Raw genomic sequence first — 18,247 nt, forward strand, 5'->3', positions numbered from 1 at the left:
GGACAGGTTCAATCCTTGGCATCTTTTTGACACTGCAGAAGGAAAGAGAAACCAGCTTCATGTCCTCCCTTGACCCAGCCTGCGGCCTGGAAGGTGGATTGGAAGGATGAAAGTATTGGGTCAGCCCAAGTCTTCGGGCTGGAAGTGGAGGTGAAAGGAGGAGGGGCTGAGTGGTCCCAAGGACTGGTTGGCTAGTGGGTGAATGGGGGGCTTACAATGAGCACATTCTAAAGGGCACTGGTGATGCCAGCAGCAGCCACACGGGGCAGGGACGGGTTCGGGAGGCCTGTACCGGCTGCCATGTGTTACCGTCTCGGTCCCCACAAGTCTCTCGGTATCCTGCTGGCTGCCTACACTCTAGCACAAGCACAACCCCCACAGCTCCAGTAACTAAAAAAGAATTATTTATGTATGTAATAACTGATACGCAGATCGTACTAAATTCAATGTTACAAAAGGCACAGTGAAAAATAAATCACCCTTTCATTAACTGTTGCTCAGCTCTTATTACCAAATGCAACTGGTGCCAGTTTCTTGTCTATCCTTCCCCCTGATAATTATGATTTACTAGCTCTGTCATCCTCTGCTTGAATATTTTAGATTCAATACAAATTTAAAACCAAAAAATATACAGCATTTTGAACTATGTAACAAATAATCAAGTTTTGCCACCTAAGAGATCTTCACCACCAAATTACACAATTATTTAGCACATAATGCTATATTCTTGACTCCACGGTCTGTAAGCGCCAATGGACAGGAACCACAGAACCATGCTGTATAAAAGAAAGCATACCGTCTAGACTCCTGTAGAAGAACTGGGCTGCAGGCTGGCCATTTATTAGTTGTGTGACCTCTGATCTTTACTTTCCAACTTTGTAAAATGTGGTTATTACCTCATCTCTACCTATTTCACAAGGTTATAAGAATTCAAAACAATAATACATGTGGAAAGCACACTGGAAACTCTAATGCTATATAAGTATGAGGTCATTATTATTCATATGTATCTCCACAGCAACCAGTCCAAAGCTGACTAGATGCACAATAAATATTTAATTGAACAGGTGTAAGCACATCTCCTTATTGTATAAATTATGTTATATATAAGGAACTGATTTTTTCCTAAGTTTACTGAATGAATATAACATAGTGTCAACACAACATCTTTCTTGTGGAGAAAGTTTATGATCTCAAAGATCTTACTCATAATGAAAGGATGTAAATTATTTAGCTGGCTTCTTGACTTTTCTTTTATATTGAGGAAAAATTATCCTAGTAAGAAGGGCAGGTATGAAATCCAGCAAGGTTAACAGCTTTGCCACATGAAACTAGAGTTTTAATAAGGGTCCAAAAGAGAACAGAGATAGTTTGATGTACGAAAGCCACTCAGACAATACTGAAGATTAAGTGTGCTGTCCAACAGGAATAGAAGATGCTAAGAAAAATACTGAAGTCGTGCTAAAATATCTCCTTACTTTCTTTAGAAGAGATGCTGGCACTCAAAAAGAGTAATTAAGAAAGAAAAAAAAAACATAGAAAGGATTAATGGAATGGTTAATAAACATCTAAGTCAGAGGGAACAAATGGCTGAATGTAGGGAGAGTCTTAACTTTTAGCAGCTTTTGTTGCAGGTTTTCCTTACCTCTTCTGCTGTACTAATGTGTCGCCTCTGAGTTTTCTTGGGGCTCAAAAGATTTCGACGACATGAACCACTCCAAGATGGACTTGGAACAGGCTTAATAGGAAAAGATTTTTCATATGCAGACACATGACAGTGATGGTTTGACTTTCCTGTAAAAGTGTTTGATAATCCACTAAAAAAAAAAAAAAAAGTTTGTAAGAAAAGACAAGAACAGTAAGTAAGAAAATCTAACCAGGTGATTATTTTCACTTTTAAGAAATAACAAAAACAAAAAATGCAGACTGACAGATGTACCCTGTAAGGGAAATACACAAGAAATGATACATGAGTTGCTGCATTAGGTTCTGCCACTTAGGAGGTCTTAAAGTGCCAAACTATGTAATTATCAAACACCTAAAATTGTATTTCTTAGCTTCGCCATCTATAAGTTCCTTTGGTCAGGAACCATAGACCTGTGTGGTATGACAGAAAGCCTATCAGATTAGAGTTCTTCAGAAAACCTGGGTTCTAGGTATGCACCTGGGTTCTAGGTGTGCTAATATGCACATTCTATTTACTCCCTGCGGTCCCCTTTCCCAGCCTTTTGGAGGGAATTATTTTAATATTAAATATGCAAAGATGGATAAAGCTGAAGCTTCTCAACTGTTTTTCAATTGAATTTAAGTTTCCTAAAAGACCAACAGAGGGCTCCCATCCTCCATTAAAAAAAACTAGGCTTTTTATGAGGTTGCATCACTGTGACTGCTCCTTCTGCCCTATCTACCTCTTTTGAAGGAGAATCTTGCTTTGTTTCTTTATACCATATGTGCCTCAAATAATGGGAAAAATTGGCAAGAAAAATATTTTTGTGGACTCAAAATCCAGTTTTATCTCTAAGGTTAGGTTAATAATTTAAAGTTTTTTTCTATGTGCTCTTTTTCAAATATCATTGCCCAGCACAGGTACTTGTGCTCAATATAATTAATTTTCTTTCTTTCTGCTGAGGATGAAGAGTAAAGTACATAGCTGACTAAGCTGAATTTATTGAAATGAACTCTTTAAATCAGTACATGTGGTCTGATCCAAATGAAATCAGACTAGGTCTAAAGAAAATTAAAAAGTACATATACTCCCTCTGACTCTTCAAACTCTAATGTTTCCTACGTGTGTTAGAGTGGGGAAAGGAGCAAGAACTTGGAATTTCAGAAACACGGTTCTTTTCTTAGGATGGGTAGATGTGGCTAGGAAAAAATGGCAAGGGCAATATAACTTGCTTGATAAAGATATAATGAATTCCCCACAATGTCTTTTGCATTTATTTTTCCTGGAGTGTGTGTGCGTGTTTAATGCAAAAGATTCTTCTTCCTAAAGAAACAGTATGAGGGCACTTGCGATGCCGGAAAGCAAGGGTGCTACCAACAACTAACGAGGTTGAGTCAGACACAGACATAAGCCTGAAGGAACTTCCACTAGCCAAAGTTGTGAGAGTGTAAGCATTAAAAGAATAACGACTGTAGTAGTGGATTAAAACACACTGAATCCATGACACTGAAAAAAGAACAGAAAAATTCATTTGAACCACATGAAGTGGCGATTAAAAAAAAAAAACTTACTTTGAAAATTGGTAATGAAAAAGAAAGATCTAATCACATACCCTGCCTTCCCAGTAGGAAAACTATTTCAGGGTAACCAAACAGCCCTAATGAGGAAAAAAGCTCTCCCTTATAGCAGAGTGCCAATTAATTAGTGTAAAAGAAATGATAAAATTAGAAAAATACTATTTCATTAACTACTAAAATTATTATCAGGTCAAAGGAGGTCAAAAGGTACAAACTTCCAGTGATAAAACAAGTCATGGGGATGTAATGTAGAGCATGGTGACTATAGTTAATAATACCATATTTCATATTTGAAAGTTACTGAGAAAGTAGATCTTAAAAGTTCTCATAACAAGAAAAAAAAATTTTGTAACCATGTATGGTGATGGATGTTAACTAAACTTATCGTGGTGATCAATATACAAATATTGCATCATTATGCTGCACACCCGAAACTAATATAATGTTATATGTCAATTATACCTCAATTAAAAAATTACTATCAGCTAAGGATTATCAGTTGATATTAATAACTCCTAGGCTGATTTGAAACTGGTCGTTCATAAAATGCCAAAGTAACATCATTTAGATTACATTCTAGTCACAAGGGGGAAGAAAACCTAACTGTACAATTAAGGACTAGAGCGCTATCACTCTAAATCTAGAGGTCAATCCAGCATCACTAATGATAGGACTGTAAGTTTTCTAATATGATGTAACACAGCATCGGCTTTTATTAAGGTCAAAAATCTAGTTTATAAAATATACAGAGGATAGAGGACAAAATAATGATACTACGGGAAAGCAACCTGTCAAATCCAAAAGGTGGAACATTATGCAGAAAAAAGTCATGTCATAAAAAAAGGGGGTGCTGTTCAGGCTTGTAAGAGACTTAAGGGTGATAAATACCAGATGCAATTTTAAACTGCATACTGCTTTGGACAAACTAGCTGTAAAGGATACTTTTGGGTCAACTAGGAAAACTTAAATATAACTTATTCAGTGTATAAGATAAAATTTACTGAATGAAAAAGAGAAGATGATTGAAAAAGATTACAAAAGAGTATGCACAATATGAACTCATTTTTGGAAAAAAAAGTGTGTAAACAGAAAAATATCTGGAAGGACATGTACTAAGACATTACAAAGGTGACCTCTGACTGGTGGGAATATGATGTTTTTATCGTTTATTTGTGCTTATCTGTATTTTCCGATTTTGTACAAAGCATGCGCACTGTTTCTGTAATAACATTATTTAAAAAAATAACAGCATGGCATTATTGAGGAAAAAAAGCAACTTGCCAAATGATGCAAACAGAATATCTTTAATGAAGATAACATATTATACATTTTATAGTATTACACAGCATATATATCATTCTATATCTAAGCAAGAGAAAGTGAAAGAGAAACAAGCATAGGAAAAGATTTGGAAGGAAACGCATGAAGGGGAAGGGAGTAAGATTGTGAGTAGTGGTCAAGGGATCTTTGGCTTTATTGGCAATGTTTGAACTTTTACAACGTGACTGTGTTAATGAATTCTTATGTAATTTTTAAAAATATTAAGAAGTGGGGAAGACAATCCCTGGGAGTACTCACACATGTTTCCAGAGTCCATGTGCTGATAATCATAAAATAAAATAAAAACCATCTTGTTGGTTTCAATCAGCACCAGAAAGCTTAGCTTTGACTAAGCAGGAAACTGAATGATCCCACATGCCTAAAATCCACCACCAGAGTAATATTTAAGAAGTCATAAATACCATATTAAAAAAGAAATATTTACTAATATAATAAAGTACTTGAGGGAAAAGTTTCTAAGCCAAACTTCATCTGCCTTTAATAATCAGAAGTTTGGTGAGGGAATGAGCAGGGCTTATAAGTTAGACTAAATATGATCAAGTTCTTTCTGAGTTTAATTTTACACTATAGGTAGTTGACTAAGGTGTAAGGTTGTTCTGGTTTAAGTCAGGTCTCTGCTCACATGAGAGCCTACAAAATGCGCTGGTTTCTTTGCTACTGAAGTTGCAGAAATTGATCAATTTTCACTTTAAGGTTCAAAATAGCCATATTGATCCTGAAGGGTCCCAATACACTCATATCCACCAAGATTTCCCTCAAAACTCTCTCTCTCTAATGATAAGATTTGGCTGTCACCAAAATCCAGCACCAGATAAATTAAAAGTTGAAAGTTCAAAATGAATTCGTCCGTATCTCTATGGTTTAAAGTTCAAAAGTGGTGTTACTTTTTAAAAATGCCAATGTAACAACTATCTTATAGCCATTTTCCCTTATATTGCAGGAAGAGCTTGTGAACTGAGCAGCCAGAATACTTACCTTGAGGTCTTTCGGGTTTCGAGGTAAAGACTTCGGCTGTTTCTTGATTTTTGTAAAGTTGAACCTGATGCTGGAGTGGAATTTCTCCACTGGCCATTTGCACTCTGGCCAAAGGTTCTTAGGTCTCCTGAGCCAAGAAAACTGTCTGAGGAAGGGTTGTCTAGAAGAATAAAAGTTTGAATAAATTAAACAAATACCTATACTGGTTCTCCATATGACTGCAACCATGTCCAACATTGTATTCCAAAGTAATGTGGCATATCACCATGTCTCTAATGGAAGAAAGATCCCGGTCTCAACTGCCAGTAAAGTCTGCAATAAGGGAACTTCTACAAACTATAATTGATTCAGCCATACTAACCTGAAAATTGATGAAGGAGCTGAATCCTGCCACAGCCATGTGCCTTATCTGCATCAATGTGACTCCGTGGTGTCCACCAAAAGTCAACATTTTACCCCAACTATATCTTGCAAGCACTCCCAGGCCTGGGCCTGAAAGAAGGTAGGCCAGACCAGTAAGAAAGCAGGTGGAGGGCCAAGGAGAATTGTAATTCAAATGAACAACAGTTATTGCTTAATAAGCAGCTGGTGTCACTTTCTTGTTTTAATTACCATGTTCACGACTCAGGGGCTCTGTCTAAGAGCAGAGGTAACCTAATTGCTGCTTATTCTGGCCGGCTTATGGCAGGAATGACCCGTCATTATGCATTTGGTTCTGGTATGATAATCTTCAGTCACTTAATGTTATAATCATCAGACATATCAATACTCGGATGCTTGCTATTGCAATCAGACTAAGCGAGGATTAATTATTATTTGAATTTTCTGACTTGTGGCTTACAAACTGGGGTGATAAAAATCTTTCAAAGTTTCAGCTAGGAGTAGAATAATTTTTATAGCCTCCTCTCTCCATCAGCAGGATGGGACAATTTAAAACAACACCTTCAAAATAACTTCAGATGTTAGGCTATGTAACTGAGGAGCACCAGTAGAAAGACAAAAATGTAACTCTCTACTCCCTGAATTTTGTCTAATGCCAACATCACTTTGAGGATCCTCTTTCAAAGCATATTACTATGGAACTTTGCACAATATTATGTATTTATGTTATTTAAACTATTTAACGTAGCTTTTGATACTCTATCCAAAAAGTCTGGCAGCTGACAAAAGTATCAGTTTTGTATTGTATTGGAATTTTTTTTTTTAAGCTGATCAGGATTATCAGAATTTAGGCTAAATAAGATGGAAAAAAAGCAGCAGTCAGGGGTGGTATTAGTACCAGTTGATGCACCAGTGGATGACCTAATTAATAATTAAATTTACTTTTAAAATGAATTACAACCTTTTCCCTTTATAATCAACAACTATGCTTGACATCTATTGCTATTACTGTAAAAATAAGAGACATGAGGCTAATGAAAATGAGTTTCATTAAAGGACCAGAAAATCATTATCTTTAAGCAAAGTAATAACAGTAAAAATCTTCGTCTCTCATACTTTGTTGTTGTTAAAATTTGATTTGGGAATGATCTAACTAGAGATGTCTACTTGAGGAATAAGTCTACCAAAAAGTGCAAATTTGAGACCAAGGATAAACCAGAGTAGCCTCCTCAATGGCATCTGACAGAGGTTTTGGCTTTAAAATTCAAGGGAAAAGCACAGGATCAGGCAATCTGTTTCACCAGAATAAGGTGGTTCCATCCCCACTCAATGAAATCACTGAATAGTGCTCTACTGCTGACGGGATCAAGCAAAGCTAGAAAGGGACCAACAGGAGGCTGCACACATTCTTTTTTAGTTGACAGTTTAACCCAGTATTCTGTCATCATTAAGAAGTCAGATTGCAAATGTCACAAATAAGATTACTTATGTGTACACACACACACACATAGAACTATAGGGAAATACACCAAAATTTTAACTTTGGGTGTGTTCCAATGACAGAATGATGGGGATTTTTCTACTTTTCTCTACAAATTTTCTACAAGGACAGGCAGTAATTTTATGGACATAATGAAATTTTATATTTAAAAAAAAGTGTGTCAGGCAATCACTTAGTATGAAAGTAACCATCAGTTGCTCCTGTTAACTTTCAGATTCATTTAGTTATTATGAATACAGGATGCTTTAATTCATCTTACCTACTAAATGCCTATTTGGCAACCTAATTTAACATATTTTCCAAAGATAAGACATTGACAATGATTCTAAGCAAGAGCAAAATCATTTCTTTTCATCTAAAGCTACTTTTCTTTAAGGTTTAAAATGTTTTAATTTTCTTTTCAATTGTGCTCTTAATAAAATCAAGAAGTCTTCAAGTCTGACCAGCACTAAGTTATTAAAGTGAAAATGTTGCATTTTCTCTGCTTTCTAAATTAAAAAAAAATGTTTTTAACAGTCTATTCTTGGGATTAAGAAGCAAATATTTAAAAAGCTTGATACAGAGAGGCAGATCCAGTAAAGTGTAAATGGGAAGCTCCAGACTCTAGGCTCTGAAGTTTGAGTTTTTCCTGTGTTTGTTTTCATCTTAGTGGAGGACAGGATAGTAAGGTAGGAGAGGAGACAAAGACCAGTACAGTCAGAATGAGGAGACTAAGGCAGGTAAACTGGGGACCCACATCTAGCCCAATCAAGAGTTAAGTCTCAAGGTGACTGACCACAGAAATCAATGTGGAAATTATTGGCAAAGAACAGGAGATAACAGAGACAATATTCTGCAGGACTTGTAATGAACAAGAATGGGTGTGGCAAAGGAACAAAGTTAAAAAAGTACACAGTAAAAAGATTTGAATTAAAGTCTTTATTATAAGAAAAAAGTATACAGACCCTTGGCATTCACAGATTGAAAGTTCTGATAGTCAGTGAGCAACCTAAAAGGTCTGTGGCATGTCATAAGCTTGCTTGGTCAGGGGCTAGACTAAACTTGGCAGAGGCATAAATCTGAATCCTCTGCTTCAGGCTGTATTTTAGAGAATGAATCTAATACCTCAGCAACCCCATTTCAATATGGTTTTATTATTTGCTGTTGGTACTCTCTAGTCATCGTCCTGTATACAGTAACTGTTATGATTTTTTTTCTTTTCCTAAAAAAAAGGCCTTCAAGTGAGAGATAAAAACTCTGGCATAAAATTTTGATATAGGGATCAAGTTGTGGTATGAGGACAAACATAGAAAAAATATAACCCTCAAGAAACATGTAACTGAGTAGAAAGCCAGCACTCTGGTTAAATACCACCAGTCAAGAATATAGGGACCTGAGATGATCTCAGAAATATGCTTTTTGAATATCAAGGGTCTACTGAAATTTAAAAGAAAAAAGCTAAAACAAATTATTTTAAGTCATGTTATTTATAATAGCTGAAAATGGAGAGGGTGAAGGGGACCTAAACCATAGAGAAAATGAAGGAAATGAAGACACAGGCCCATTATCCTAAATCACAGCCCCCTGGATCCAGTTGTGTTTCTACATTAAAAATTTTGGCGATTTTACAAAGATAACCTGGTATATACTATGTAGCACTTCTAAGTATAATCTGAAGCAGCACCCTGTTATCAAACATATTGATATATCTACAGTAAAATGTGTAAATATTCATATTTACAGAGATAAATAAAAGACAAAACATAAACAGTTAAATGTCAGTTCATGTAGCTTTTGCCAAGTAATGAATTGAGCTCAGGTCAGGTTTTGATGTCAAATAAATCATGAAAAAATTTTTTGGTTTTCAGAGCTTTTCGGATTTTGGAATTGCACGTAAAGGATTATGAATGTGCATATAAATTCCACGGATTATGAGAAATCAACAGAAAAAGGTAAATAAGAAGAATAACAGGTAAGCAGATAGAAAATTAAAAAAATATATATTGGGCTAAAAAAAAAATTACGTTTCAAATCATACAATGTGTACATAGATATATACTCAGATAAAAAAACAGAAAAGACCACAGGGTTAAGTAAGAGTTGAGTTAGCCAGGAGATCTTGAGTATAATTTTCTATATATGATTGTTTACTATTAAGCAATTACTTTAAACAAAAACCAAAATTCTGTCCAAAGGTAAATCAGCATACAAAATTACAAGCAAACACAGCCTGAGTTCAAATGAAAATATTATCCACTCAACTGTCCTTCCCCTAGGATCAATACTAATAAGCTATCAAGCCATATTTCAGGCTCTCTGCTCATCAGAAAGGCCTTTTCAACAATAATGATGGCAGAGTTACTTTCTGAAAAAATTAACTGATTTTTCTATACAATTATGCACATACTATGTGGACACCATTTCCCACCCCAGAAGAGGAAATCCAGTGCCCAAGGTAAAGTACCACCCACCTAAATGATATTTAAATATAATATAAATCTAAAAGAGCATCATACTAACGTCTTTTTAGGGGAGGAGATCTCATCTTGCTGACAAAGAATCCTGAGGAAGCCAAATAACAACAATAATTATTATTTGCATTTCATATTTATTATCTCAACTTATCCTTATAAAAATCCCATTGAAACAGGTTCAATGGTATGGCTAATATCCCCATACTTGGGTCAGGTGAGGAGATTAAGGCATGAAGAGTGAAAAGACTTTGGAAGACCACTATAATCTTCCTGGGTCATACTGCCAGGAGACTAACCAATAAAAAACTCTTAAGTTTCCCCAAGACAGAGCCAGATCATTGGAAATCCAAACCTTAGAAAGGGGGCAGATGAAAAGTCAGGCAGGCCAGGGGCTAGGAATAGCCTAGAGAATGCTGACTTCTGTCATGGATCACAAGTTGAAAAGGCAAGCCCTTGAATATGCAAGCATGGCTGTGGCAGGTGCTAGACAGAAACATGTAGTTAACATTTCCTGCCCTAATGGAGGGACAAGCTTGGGTAGAAATAAATTTTCAGGGTTTATGATTTCAAGCAGAATACAAATAGGCTAGCTCTGTGCTTCAAATCAATACAAGTAACCTTTACATCACATACACATATCTAAAAAAACAAAAAACCAAAAAAACTAAAAGCCAAAAACAAAGCTGCATTGCTTTTAACAAGGGCATAATAGACAAGTAGGAGAATGGATTCTAAAAAAAAACTCTCCCTTTAAAAAATATTTGGTTGAGACTAGATCAGTGAAGTATTATAGCAACTATACACAGAGAGCTCATTAAAATGATGTTTTAGTGGAGAAAATACCATTTTGCTTTTGACAATGTTTTCACTTTTAGAGACAGTAAACACAAACAACTTGCTAGGAAGAAGTCTGAAACGTAGAAATGCCTTGACTCCAAGTAATGTGTCATACCTGAATAATAATTTGGATAAGCTGCACTTCTTGTAGAACAAGTATAAGATCGGTCCAAATTTCCTTGCCTGGAAGGTAAAATCTAAACAAAACAAAAGTTTTTTCTTAAACCATATTTCTTACAATAAAACAAAAATTTACACTAGGAAAAATATATAATTAAACAAGATTATGACATATTTCAGAATGCAATATAATTAATTATAATTATATATATTACAAATAAATTAAGCTACATACTAATAAGAAAGGAAAACATGATGAAATGATTAAGGCTTCAAGGGGAAAAATGGGCAAAATATCTGTTATACAACTTAATTCAAAGAATGCTCATTAGAAGGTAATACGTATTTAATATATCCTGTTCTCAAAGCCAGCTGTATAACATATCAAAGCAGCTGACAAAATCAACCTGGTTTTGATTCTCTTGATAACTTTACAGGACAGTTCTTAATCAGGGGTGCTGCTGCACCCCAGTACAAATCTGGAAATGTGTAGATATATATTCAGTTATCAAAATGATTACTGGGGGCAGATGCTACAGGTATTTAGTGCCCACGGATGCTGAACATTCTGCACACAGCAAAGAACGGGCTCATCCTAATTAGTAATGGCTTCCTACTACTGAGGAAGACCGCTTTATTAACAGTCCTCAAACCTCGGAGATTTTTTAAACTGTAGATTCTGATTCAGTAGGTATGCGGTAAAGCCTGAGATTCTGCTTTTCTAATAAGGTCTCAGGTGATGCTGATGCTGCTGGTCCCTTGAGAAAGTAAGCTTTACAGAACAGAGAAATTTCAGAGCTACTGTATATTTTCATAGTTTCCCCCCATTTAATGCTCAGCAATTTTAAGACACCAGTTTAAAAGAAAGCTGATCTGTGTATTAGTAATTGTAATATTCAGAGGAATAATAAAGAGTTTCTAAAAGGTACCATTCTCCAAGAATTTATACATAGCCTGGCTCTTATTTAACTTTAACGTATCAAACGGAATTCCAAATACTAGCATTACTGATTGTAAAAAGTTTACATATATTCTTGTGCTTTTGAGTGTGGCATTTAAACTCTATCAGATGAAAACTTAAGCCAAAATAATTCATTAATTAAGGAAAGAAAATTATTACTAACCTGATGGTCAGAAAGTGAAAGCTGGTCCTCTGGAAAACCTGTTTGTGACAGGAGATGGGTTTTGAATATGGAGTTGTGGTTCACTAAAGTTACTTCTCCAGCATCCATCCTCATCCTATCAGCAGTATCATCTGGGGAAAGAGTCCGGATTAGTTCAAGTCACGTAATTCTTCAATACCTACTTTCCTATGAACCAATCTTTTCACCTAATAAAAATGATTTCCCCCAAACACCTCTACAGTCAAATAAAACCGCTCCTTCATAACTATTGGCAAGAAATCTCAAAATGTCACTGTCAAAAAAACAGGCCCACGTGCAGAAATTGGTTAATTTGGAATCGAGATCATCTACTAAATAGTTCAAAACTTGTACAAAAATAAAAAGAGCTTAATTCAAAGTTTTAAAAATAATGAAATTTTCCCAAAAGATTTTTTTATTTTAACTGTAGAAAAAAAAAAAAAAACGGGAAAAAAATTTCACCATTCAAAGCAAATACTCTTAACCCTGGTTTATTTCCTCTGTTTCAACTCAACAAGGTGCTTTAAAATTTAATCCACTTGAAAATTTTTTCTGCAAAAAGCGTAATTTATCCATGTAGCTCTTAACAGATATCAGCTCAGTTACTGTATACTGTGGCAGAACCGTACTTTATTACCATTTTTGAGACCTTTGTTACCATAAAAGAGTTAGAACAGGAACAAGTGAGAGTAAGGGAACTCAGTGATTTATACTGCTATCAGCAATGAGAGAGAAGGGAAACAAATGACCAGGAGAAAGAAGGTAGACTAAACAAAAGGAAAAAACAGTAGAGAGAAGACTAATGTGGACTTAAAAGGAGCATATGGGATGTTATAAGATCTAACTGTATAGATTTTTCAAACTATTCCTAAATTGACTACTAGTCTTGACCTTATATTGTTCCCCGTTATAGACATAAAGTACTATGAATAGCAGAAAATGTTCCAATCACAATTAATTCTCAATGCCACTAGCTAAATGAAATTTAAATTTTACCTTAATCATATTATTTATCACATAGAGGGCAGTATAACAGTACTAAAGAACAAGGACCCTGGAACCAGTCCCTGAGTTTAAATCCTGGCTCTGCCAGTTATAGCTGTGTGATCCTAGGCAAGTTTCTTAACCTCTGTGTCTCAGTTTCCCTGTCAATAAAATGGAGATAATAATAGTACCTACTAGGTACTAAAGTAAGTCCCCTACATACAAACGAGTTCCGTTCCGAGGGCGCGTCCGTTAAGTCCAATTTGTTTGTAAGTCCAACAAAGTTAGCCTAGGTACCCAACTAACACAATTGGCTATATAGTACGGTACTATAATAGGTTTATAATACTTTTCACACAAATAATACATAAAAAACAAACACAAAAAATAAAGAAAACCTTTTTAATCTTACAGTACCTTGAAAAGTATAGTAGTACAGTGCAGTAAAACGGCTGGTGCTTCTTAGCAGTACCACCTACATTACTGCTGCTTTTACGCTTGCTTCCAGACATCCTGGGCTTGAAATAAAGACACTGTACTACTGTACTCTATACAGTACTGTACAGTAAAGTACACAAAAGCACAAGGACTTGTAGAGGATGCACGCACGTGACAATGTACGCCAGACACGTGAACTAACTTACGTGATTGGACACGCAAACGCATGTTCGCATCTTTGAAAAGAAAGTTCACAACTTGAAGGTTTGTATGTAGGGGACTTACTGTATTAGGTATCTTAAGTACTTAAAAAACAAAGCCTTGCACACAGAAATGCTTGCTACTGTGTATTTAGCTTTTTCAATACAATGAATGAGAAAATGCTTTAAAATGTTGCTATAAACAATATCCCAACCAAAAGAAAATTGTTTGGTATACTGTATTACATAATTAGGATGAGATCTCCTTTAAAATTATTATTAAGCACAAAGACACAAATACTGAAAATATTATTAAGCACAAAGATGCAAATATTCTTTCACTCCAGCTTATCTAATCAGCGTAACTAAAAGGATTGAACACTACTTCATAGTCAGTCTTACCCATGTCAGGTGCTTTCACATCACTGACTTCAGCAAAGATACAAAGTCCTATAAAAGAAGACAGAAAATAGAAATGTTACATTCTGAAACATCTCTTTCATGTCATTACAGAACAGGAAGCCACTCAGAAGTGACACTTGTATTCTTAGTGGAGAAAAATATAACATGGTAAGGCAAGTTGATGGTAAGAGAATGGGAACTAAAACTAGCCTGAGGTAGTTCCAAACATTTTGGCAACCTGTGTAATACTAAACAGCAATTATGGACTACCCACAGAATCACAGAATAATACAGCACGAAGCAGGTTAGGAGAGCCAACCCTTTGCAGATTAATTTGCATATGATCATAAAGTTAGTGACTGCACTGAAATTACAACCTAAACATTCTTCCCAATCCATTACTCTTTCTATTACCTCATGCTAAACCATTTTATTTTATTTTATTTGGACCATTTTAAAAGTCTTTATTGAATTTGTTACAATATTGTTTCGGTTTTATGTTTTGGTTTTTTGGCCCCGAGGCACATGAGATCTTAGCTCCCTGACCAGGGTTCCCCCTGCATTGGAAGGCGAAGTCTTAACCACTGGACCACTAGGGAAGTCCCACTAAAAAATTTGTAAACAAGTGACAGATCTTGTGGTAGTCCTGTTAGGACTTCTCTTCCATACGTCTTACCAGCCAAACAAAAAGTTATCAAGGAACACTTCACAGTTGTACTAAGTACTTTTCCCCCCATCATTACTCAAACAGTTGCATACCAAAGCCCCTTTGCCTACATGAAATTATTTTTTTCCTCGATATATCTAATTTGCCCAGAAAAAGAAGTTAAAAGACTAACTGGTGGAACTAGGTTAGTAAATGTACCCTTGGACACAGGCTTCTTGGCAGATTTACAATAGGAGGAGACTAGAGATGGTACATAGATATAGTCATAATCTTATCACATATTTTTAAAAAGATTGAGCACTTCACCAAATACATAGCACTATCAGAGCTTCAATCTAAGGAAACTGAATGATGATAACAGGAATTCTTTATGGCCCCAATAACGAAGTGCACACATAAAGGAAGGCTGCTTGAGCTTTTCCTGGCATAGGTACAGACTAAGCAGAGTAATCATCTGATTACCTAGTCTTGCCAGGGAGGTTTCCCAAAGAATTTAAGCCCTAGATTTAGGCTTCAAATATATTTCCAAATGCTCAACTTACTAAAAGGTTTCTATCTGGTAATTCTACAGATTATTCTTTCCGCTTCTTTCTTTTTTAATAAAGCCAAATTCCCTGGGTCCCCCATTAAGGGAAAAAAAAAATCCTATCAACCAATAAACTAGCAGTGGCTTTTTCACATTTCACTCTTTCAGGTCATCCCGTAACTGTCATCGCTAGTCTTTTTTTTTTTTTAACAAACCTACCCTTTTAATATTTATTTAAAGTTTCATAACACACCTGTTTGGCTTGGGTGGGGAGGGGTGAGGGGACATTTTTTTCAGGTTTAGTTTTAAAATATTTGCTCATTTTCTACTGTCCAATCATTTCAGCACTTCCAAAGGTTCCCTAGGACACTCTGCCTCTCTTCTCTCCCTGTCCCCCAGCCGCCCCCAGCTCTGGGGGCCCATGGGCCAGGAGTCATCACTAGTCTTTTTTGTTGTGTTAAGAATGCCAATTTAAAAGCCTGGTGCCCATCAGAACAATCCCATGTTAACTTTCTTTGCATTGCTGAGATAGATGTGAAGAGGGAAGCAAGCAAATCAAAGAATGTTAGAGATTATGTCCAGAGAGGTTAAGTGACTTGCCTGAAATCTCAAAGATGGGGCAAAGGGAAGACAAAAATCCAGGCATCCTCACTTCCAAGCAAATGTTCTTTCAATAAACAACACAAAGTTTCACATCCTTTAGCATATCCTTATTCAAGGATTCATACACATTGGCAAGATAAAAGTAATCCCTAGCTAATTCTGGGGAATCCACACTTTTTTATAATTTTAAGAATTAAAGCCCCACATTTACATTTTAATACAAATACATCCAGCTTCTTCAGTGTGCTACTTCCTTTTTTGTCACTTGGCAAATACAATGGGAGAAGGAATATTTTACCCCAAGATTCAACATGAAATGTTGGACCTGGAACCTCTGATACCACCAAATTCTTTCAAGCATAAGAATTTTTTCCCTCTACGAAGAGCATTCTAGTAACACATTTTCTACTTCACTTTGTTCATTTAATTTACTAAAAGAACATAAGTAGTTACAGGTGTTCAGGTGAAGTCAGGTAAGTAGCTGAACACAAGATAATAGGAAATCTGAAAGAAAAAAAAAAAAGATGGCAAAGTCCTGGCAATAACAGAATGTAATGAGTATGGTAAAACATTTATAAGTTTACATACATGCAAAGAGCTGATTACAAAAGTGAATGTTTAGAGCTATGATGAAGTTTTTTGAAAGTATATATTGAGGAGAGGCATTGTACAATTAGCTTTATGCAGGACCAAGATGTAGTAAGAACAATTTATGATATGAGAAGGGCGTGGAAGTGATCATATGAATTATCCTACTACGAACTGTGGGAAATTATGTTTATGAGACAGTTTGTACTATATCATTATGTATTTTTTGGTTGTTTTTCATATTTTTACAAGGAATCTCTCCAATTAGACTCTAACACCTTAAACACCAAAGATTCACTTTCTTTCATACACAAACATTTACTGTGCACCAATAACATACAGGGGACTGGTGATACAAAGATGAATAAGAACTGGTCCCTGCTGCTGAGAATCTCACTGTCCACAGGAGGAAACCAGATTCATCAACAGATACTTACAGCCAGACAATAAAGCTGGTGCAATTGGTAGGAGGTGTAGGAGTCAGCTAAAGAAAAGGAAAGACTTCCAAAGCAGCAGTCAAGAGTTACATCACCTTAGCTTGAGGCAGAAGAACCTGTCTTTTAATCCATTTGCTCCCTCTAGATTTGTCATCAGATGGGTGATACGAAGACCACCTTTGCAGTTGGGATAATTAATTGGAATTAGGTAAGAGTGAATGAGGCTTCTCAAGATAAAAACAAATGAGGCTTCCAAAATGGGACTAGAGGGAAAAAAGGGAAACTCTAAATTGGAAGGTTAAGGGATCATGCTTAAAGAGATGCTTAAGGTTTCACGGTAACTGTAAATTCAAATTCAGTGTAATCTATCTTTCAACACGAGTCCTTAACACAAATTATCTTTATAGAGAGTGAAGATTTAGGAGATGATGCGATCTACTCCATCCAAAAACATCCAATTGGAAGAGGGACCCTAAATCAAATAGTTAGTGGCCTATAAAAGGCTTTATATAAATTTCATAAGAATCACCACCACCCCAAATATAAGTGAACCAAACGTGAGATGAAATGACTTAACAAGGCTGACGTGAAAGTGATAAAGGAGCAAGTTATTGCCAACAAGATAGTGGAAATACTGCAGAGGCACCGATAAACAGAAATCACCAAGCTCAAGAGAAACCGGGCATATATCCAGAGAGATCACGTTAGGGGACCCCAAGAAAGAGACGGTTCAAAGGAATTACCAGAAGGCGATGAGCCAGGTAAGCAAACGGTGGCGGTTAAGGGGATTTTCATAACCTGGGCAGGAGGGTCCAGACGCTTCTCTCTGGTGGTGGCACTAGCGGTATCACATCTCGGGGAGATACCACAGAGTAAAAAGAGTTGGAGAAATGTTTACGTGAGACGCAGAAGTAGTCGAGAAATATCTTTCAGGTCTCAAGGAAGGCGGGAGGTGAAGCAGGTATAACAGAAAAGCTGAGCTTCCCGGTGAAAACAGCTTTCCCCTGAGAGAAGACCTGCTCTGGCGGGAAAGCCCCGAAATCCCAACCGGCCTTTTCCTCACACGTAGGGCTGGGTGCTGAGATGGGGCCGGCCGTGACCTTAGGGAGACGGCCTCTCCTCGACCCCGGAGAAAGAGGCCTCAAGGAACGGCCTCGGGAAACCTAACTAACGGCCACCGGCCAGACCGCGGCCGGCAGACAGCAGGGGTGAGGGGAGGTGGTCCCAGGGGGCGGGGCAGAGGAAAAAGCGCCGTCCCCACAGCCGTCCCCGCTTCCGTCCAGCCCAGCCCAGGCTGCCGGGCCCGGGCTCGCACTGCCTCCCGGCCCAAGCTCCCTCCATCCTCACCCCTCCCCCAGCTTCCCGCCGCCACTCACCGAACCGGAACCGGCTGCTATGCGAAGGGGTTT

General features: G+C 36.8%; 1 protein-coding gene across 3 annotated transcripts in view; it reads right to left on the minus strand.

Moving 5' to 3' along the window:
• SENP1 (SUMO specific peptidase 1) overlaps positions 1-18,196 on the minus strand; it is a 57,173-nt gene extending 38,977 nt beyond the window's left edge. Inside the window, exons 1-7 of one of the 3 annotated variants that reach the window (XM_059935770.1) lie at positions 17,637-18,196; positions 14,018-14,065; positions 11,976-12,106; positions 10,847-10,928; positions 9,941-9,982; positions 5,560-5,719; positions 1,646-1,817 (exon numbers count right to left, since the gene is read on the minus strand). In XM_059935770.1, coding sequence (XP_059791753.1) covers positions 1,646-1,817; positions 5,560-5,719; positions 9,941-9,982; positions 10,847-10,928; positions 11,976-12,106; positions 14,018-14,021 — 591 coding nt within the window. In that variant the 5' untranslated portion in view covers positions 14,022-14,065; positions 17,637-18,196. Of the gene's footprint in view, positions 1-1,645; positions 1,818-5,559; positions 5,720-9,940; positions 9,983-10,846; positions 10,929-11,975; positions 12,107-14,017; positions 14,066-17,581 lie in introns of all 3 variants that reach the window. The other 2 variants (XM_059935768.1, XM_059935769.1) reach the window with 2 other exon arrangements.
• Between the last annotated feature and the right edge of the window lie 51 nt (positions 18,197-18,247).

Source organism: Balaenoptera ricei, chromosome 10, assembly GCF_028023285.1.
Source record: "Balaenoptera ricei isolate mBalRic1 chromosome 10, mBalRic1.hap2, whole genome shotgun sequence".
Taxonomy (NCBI): Eukaryota; Metazoa; Chordata; class Mammalia; order Artiodactyla; family Balaenopteridae; genus Balaenoptera; species Balaenoptera ricei.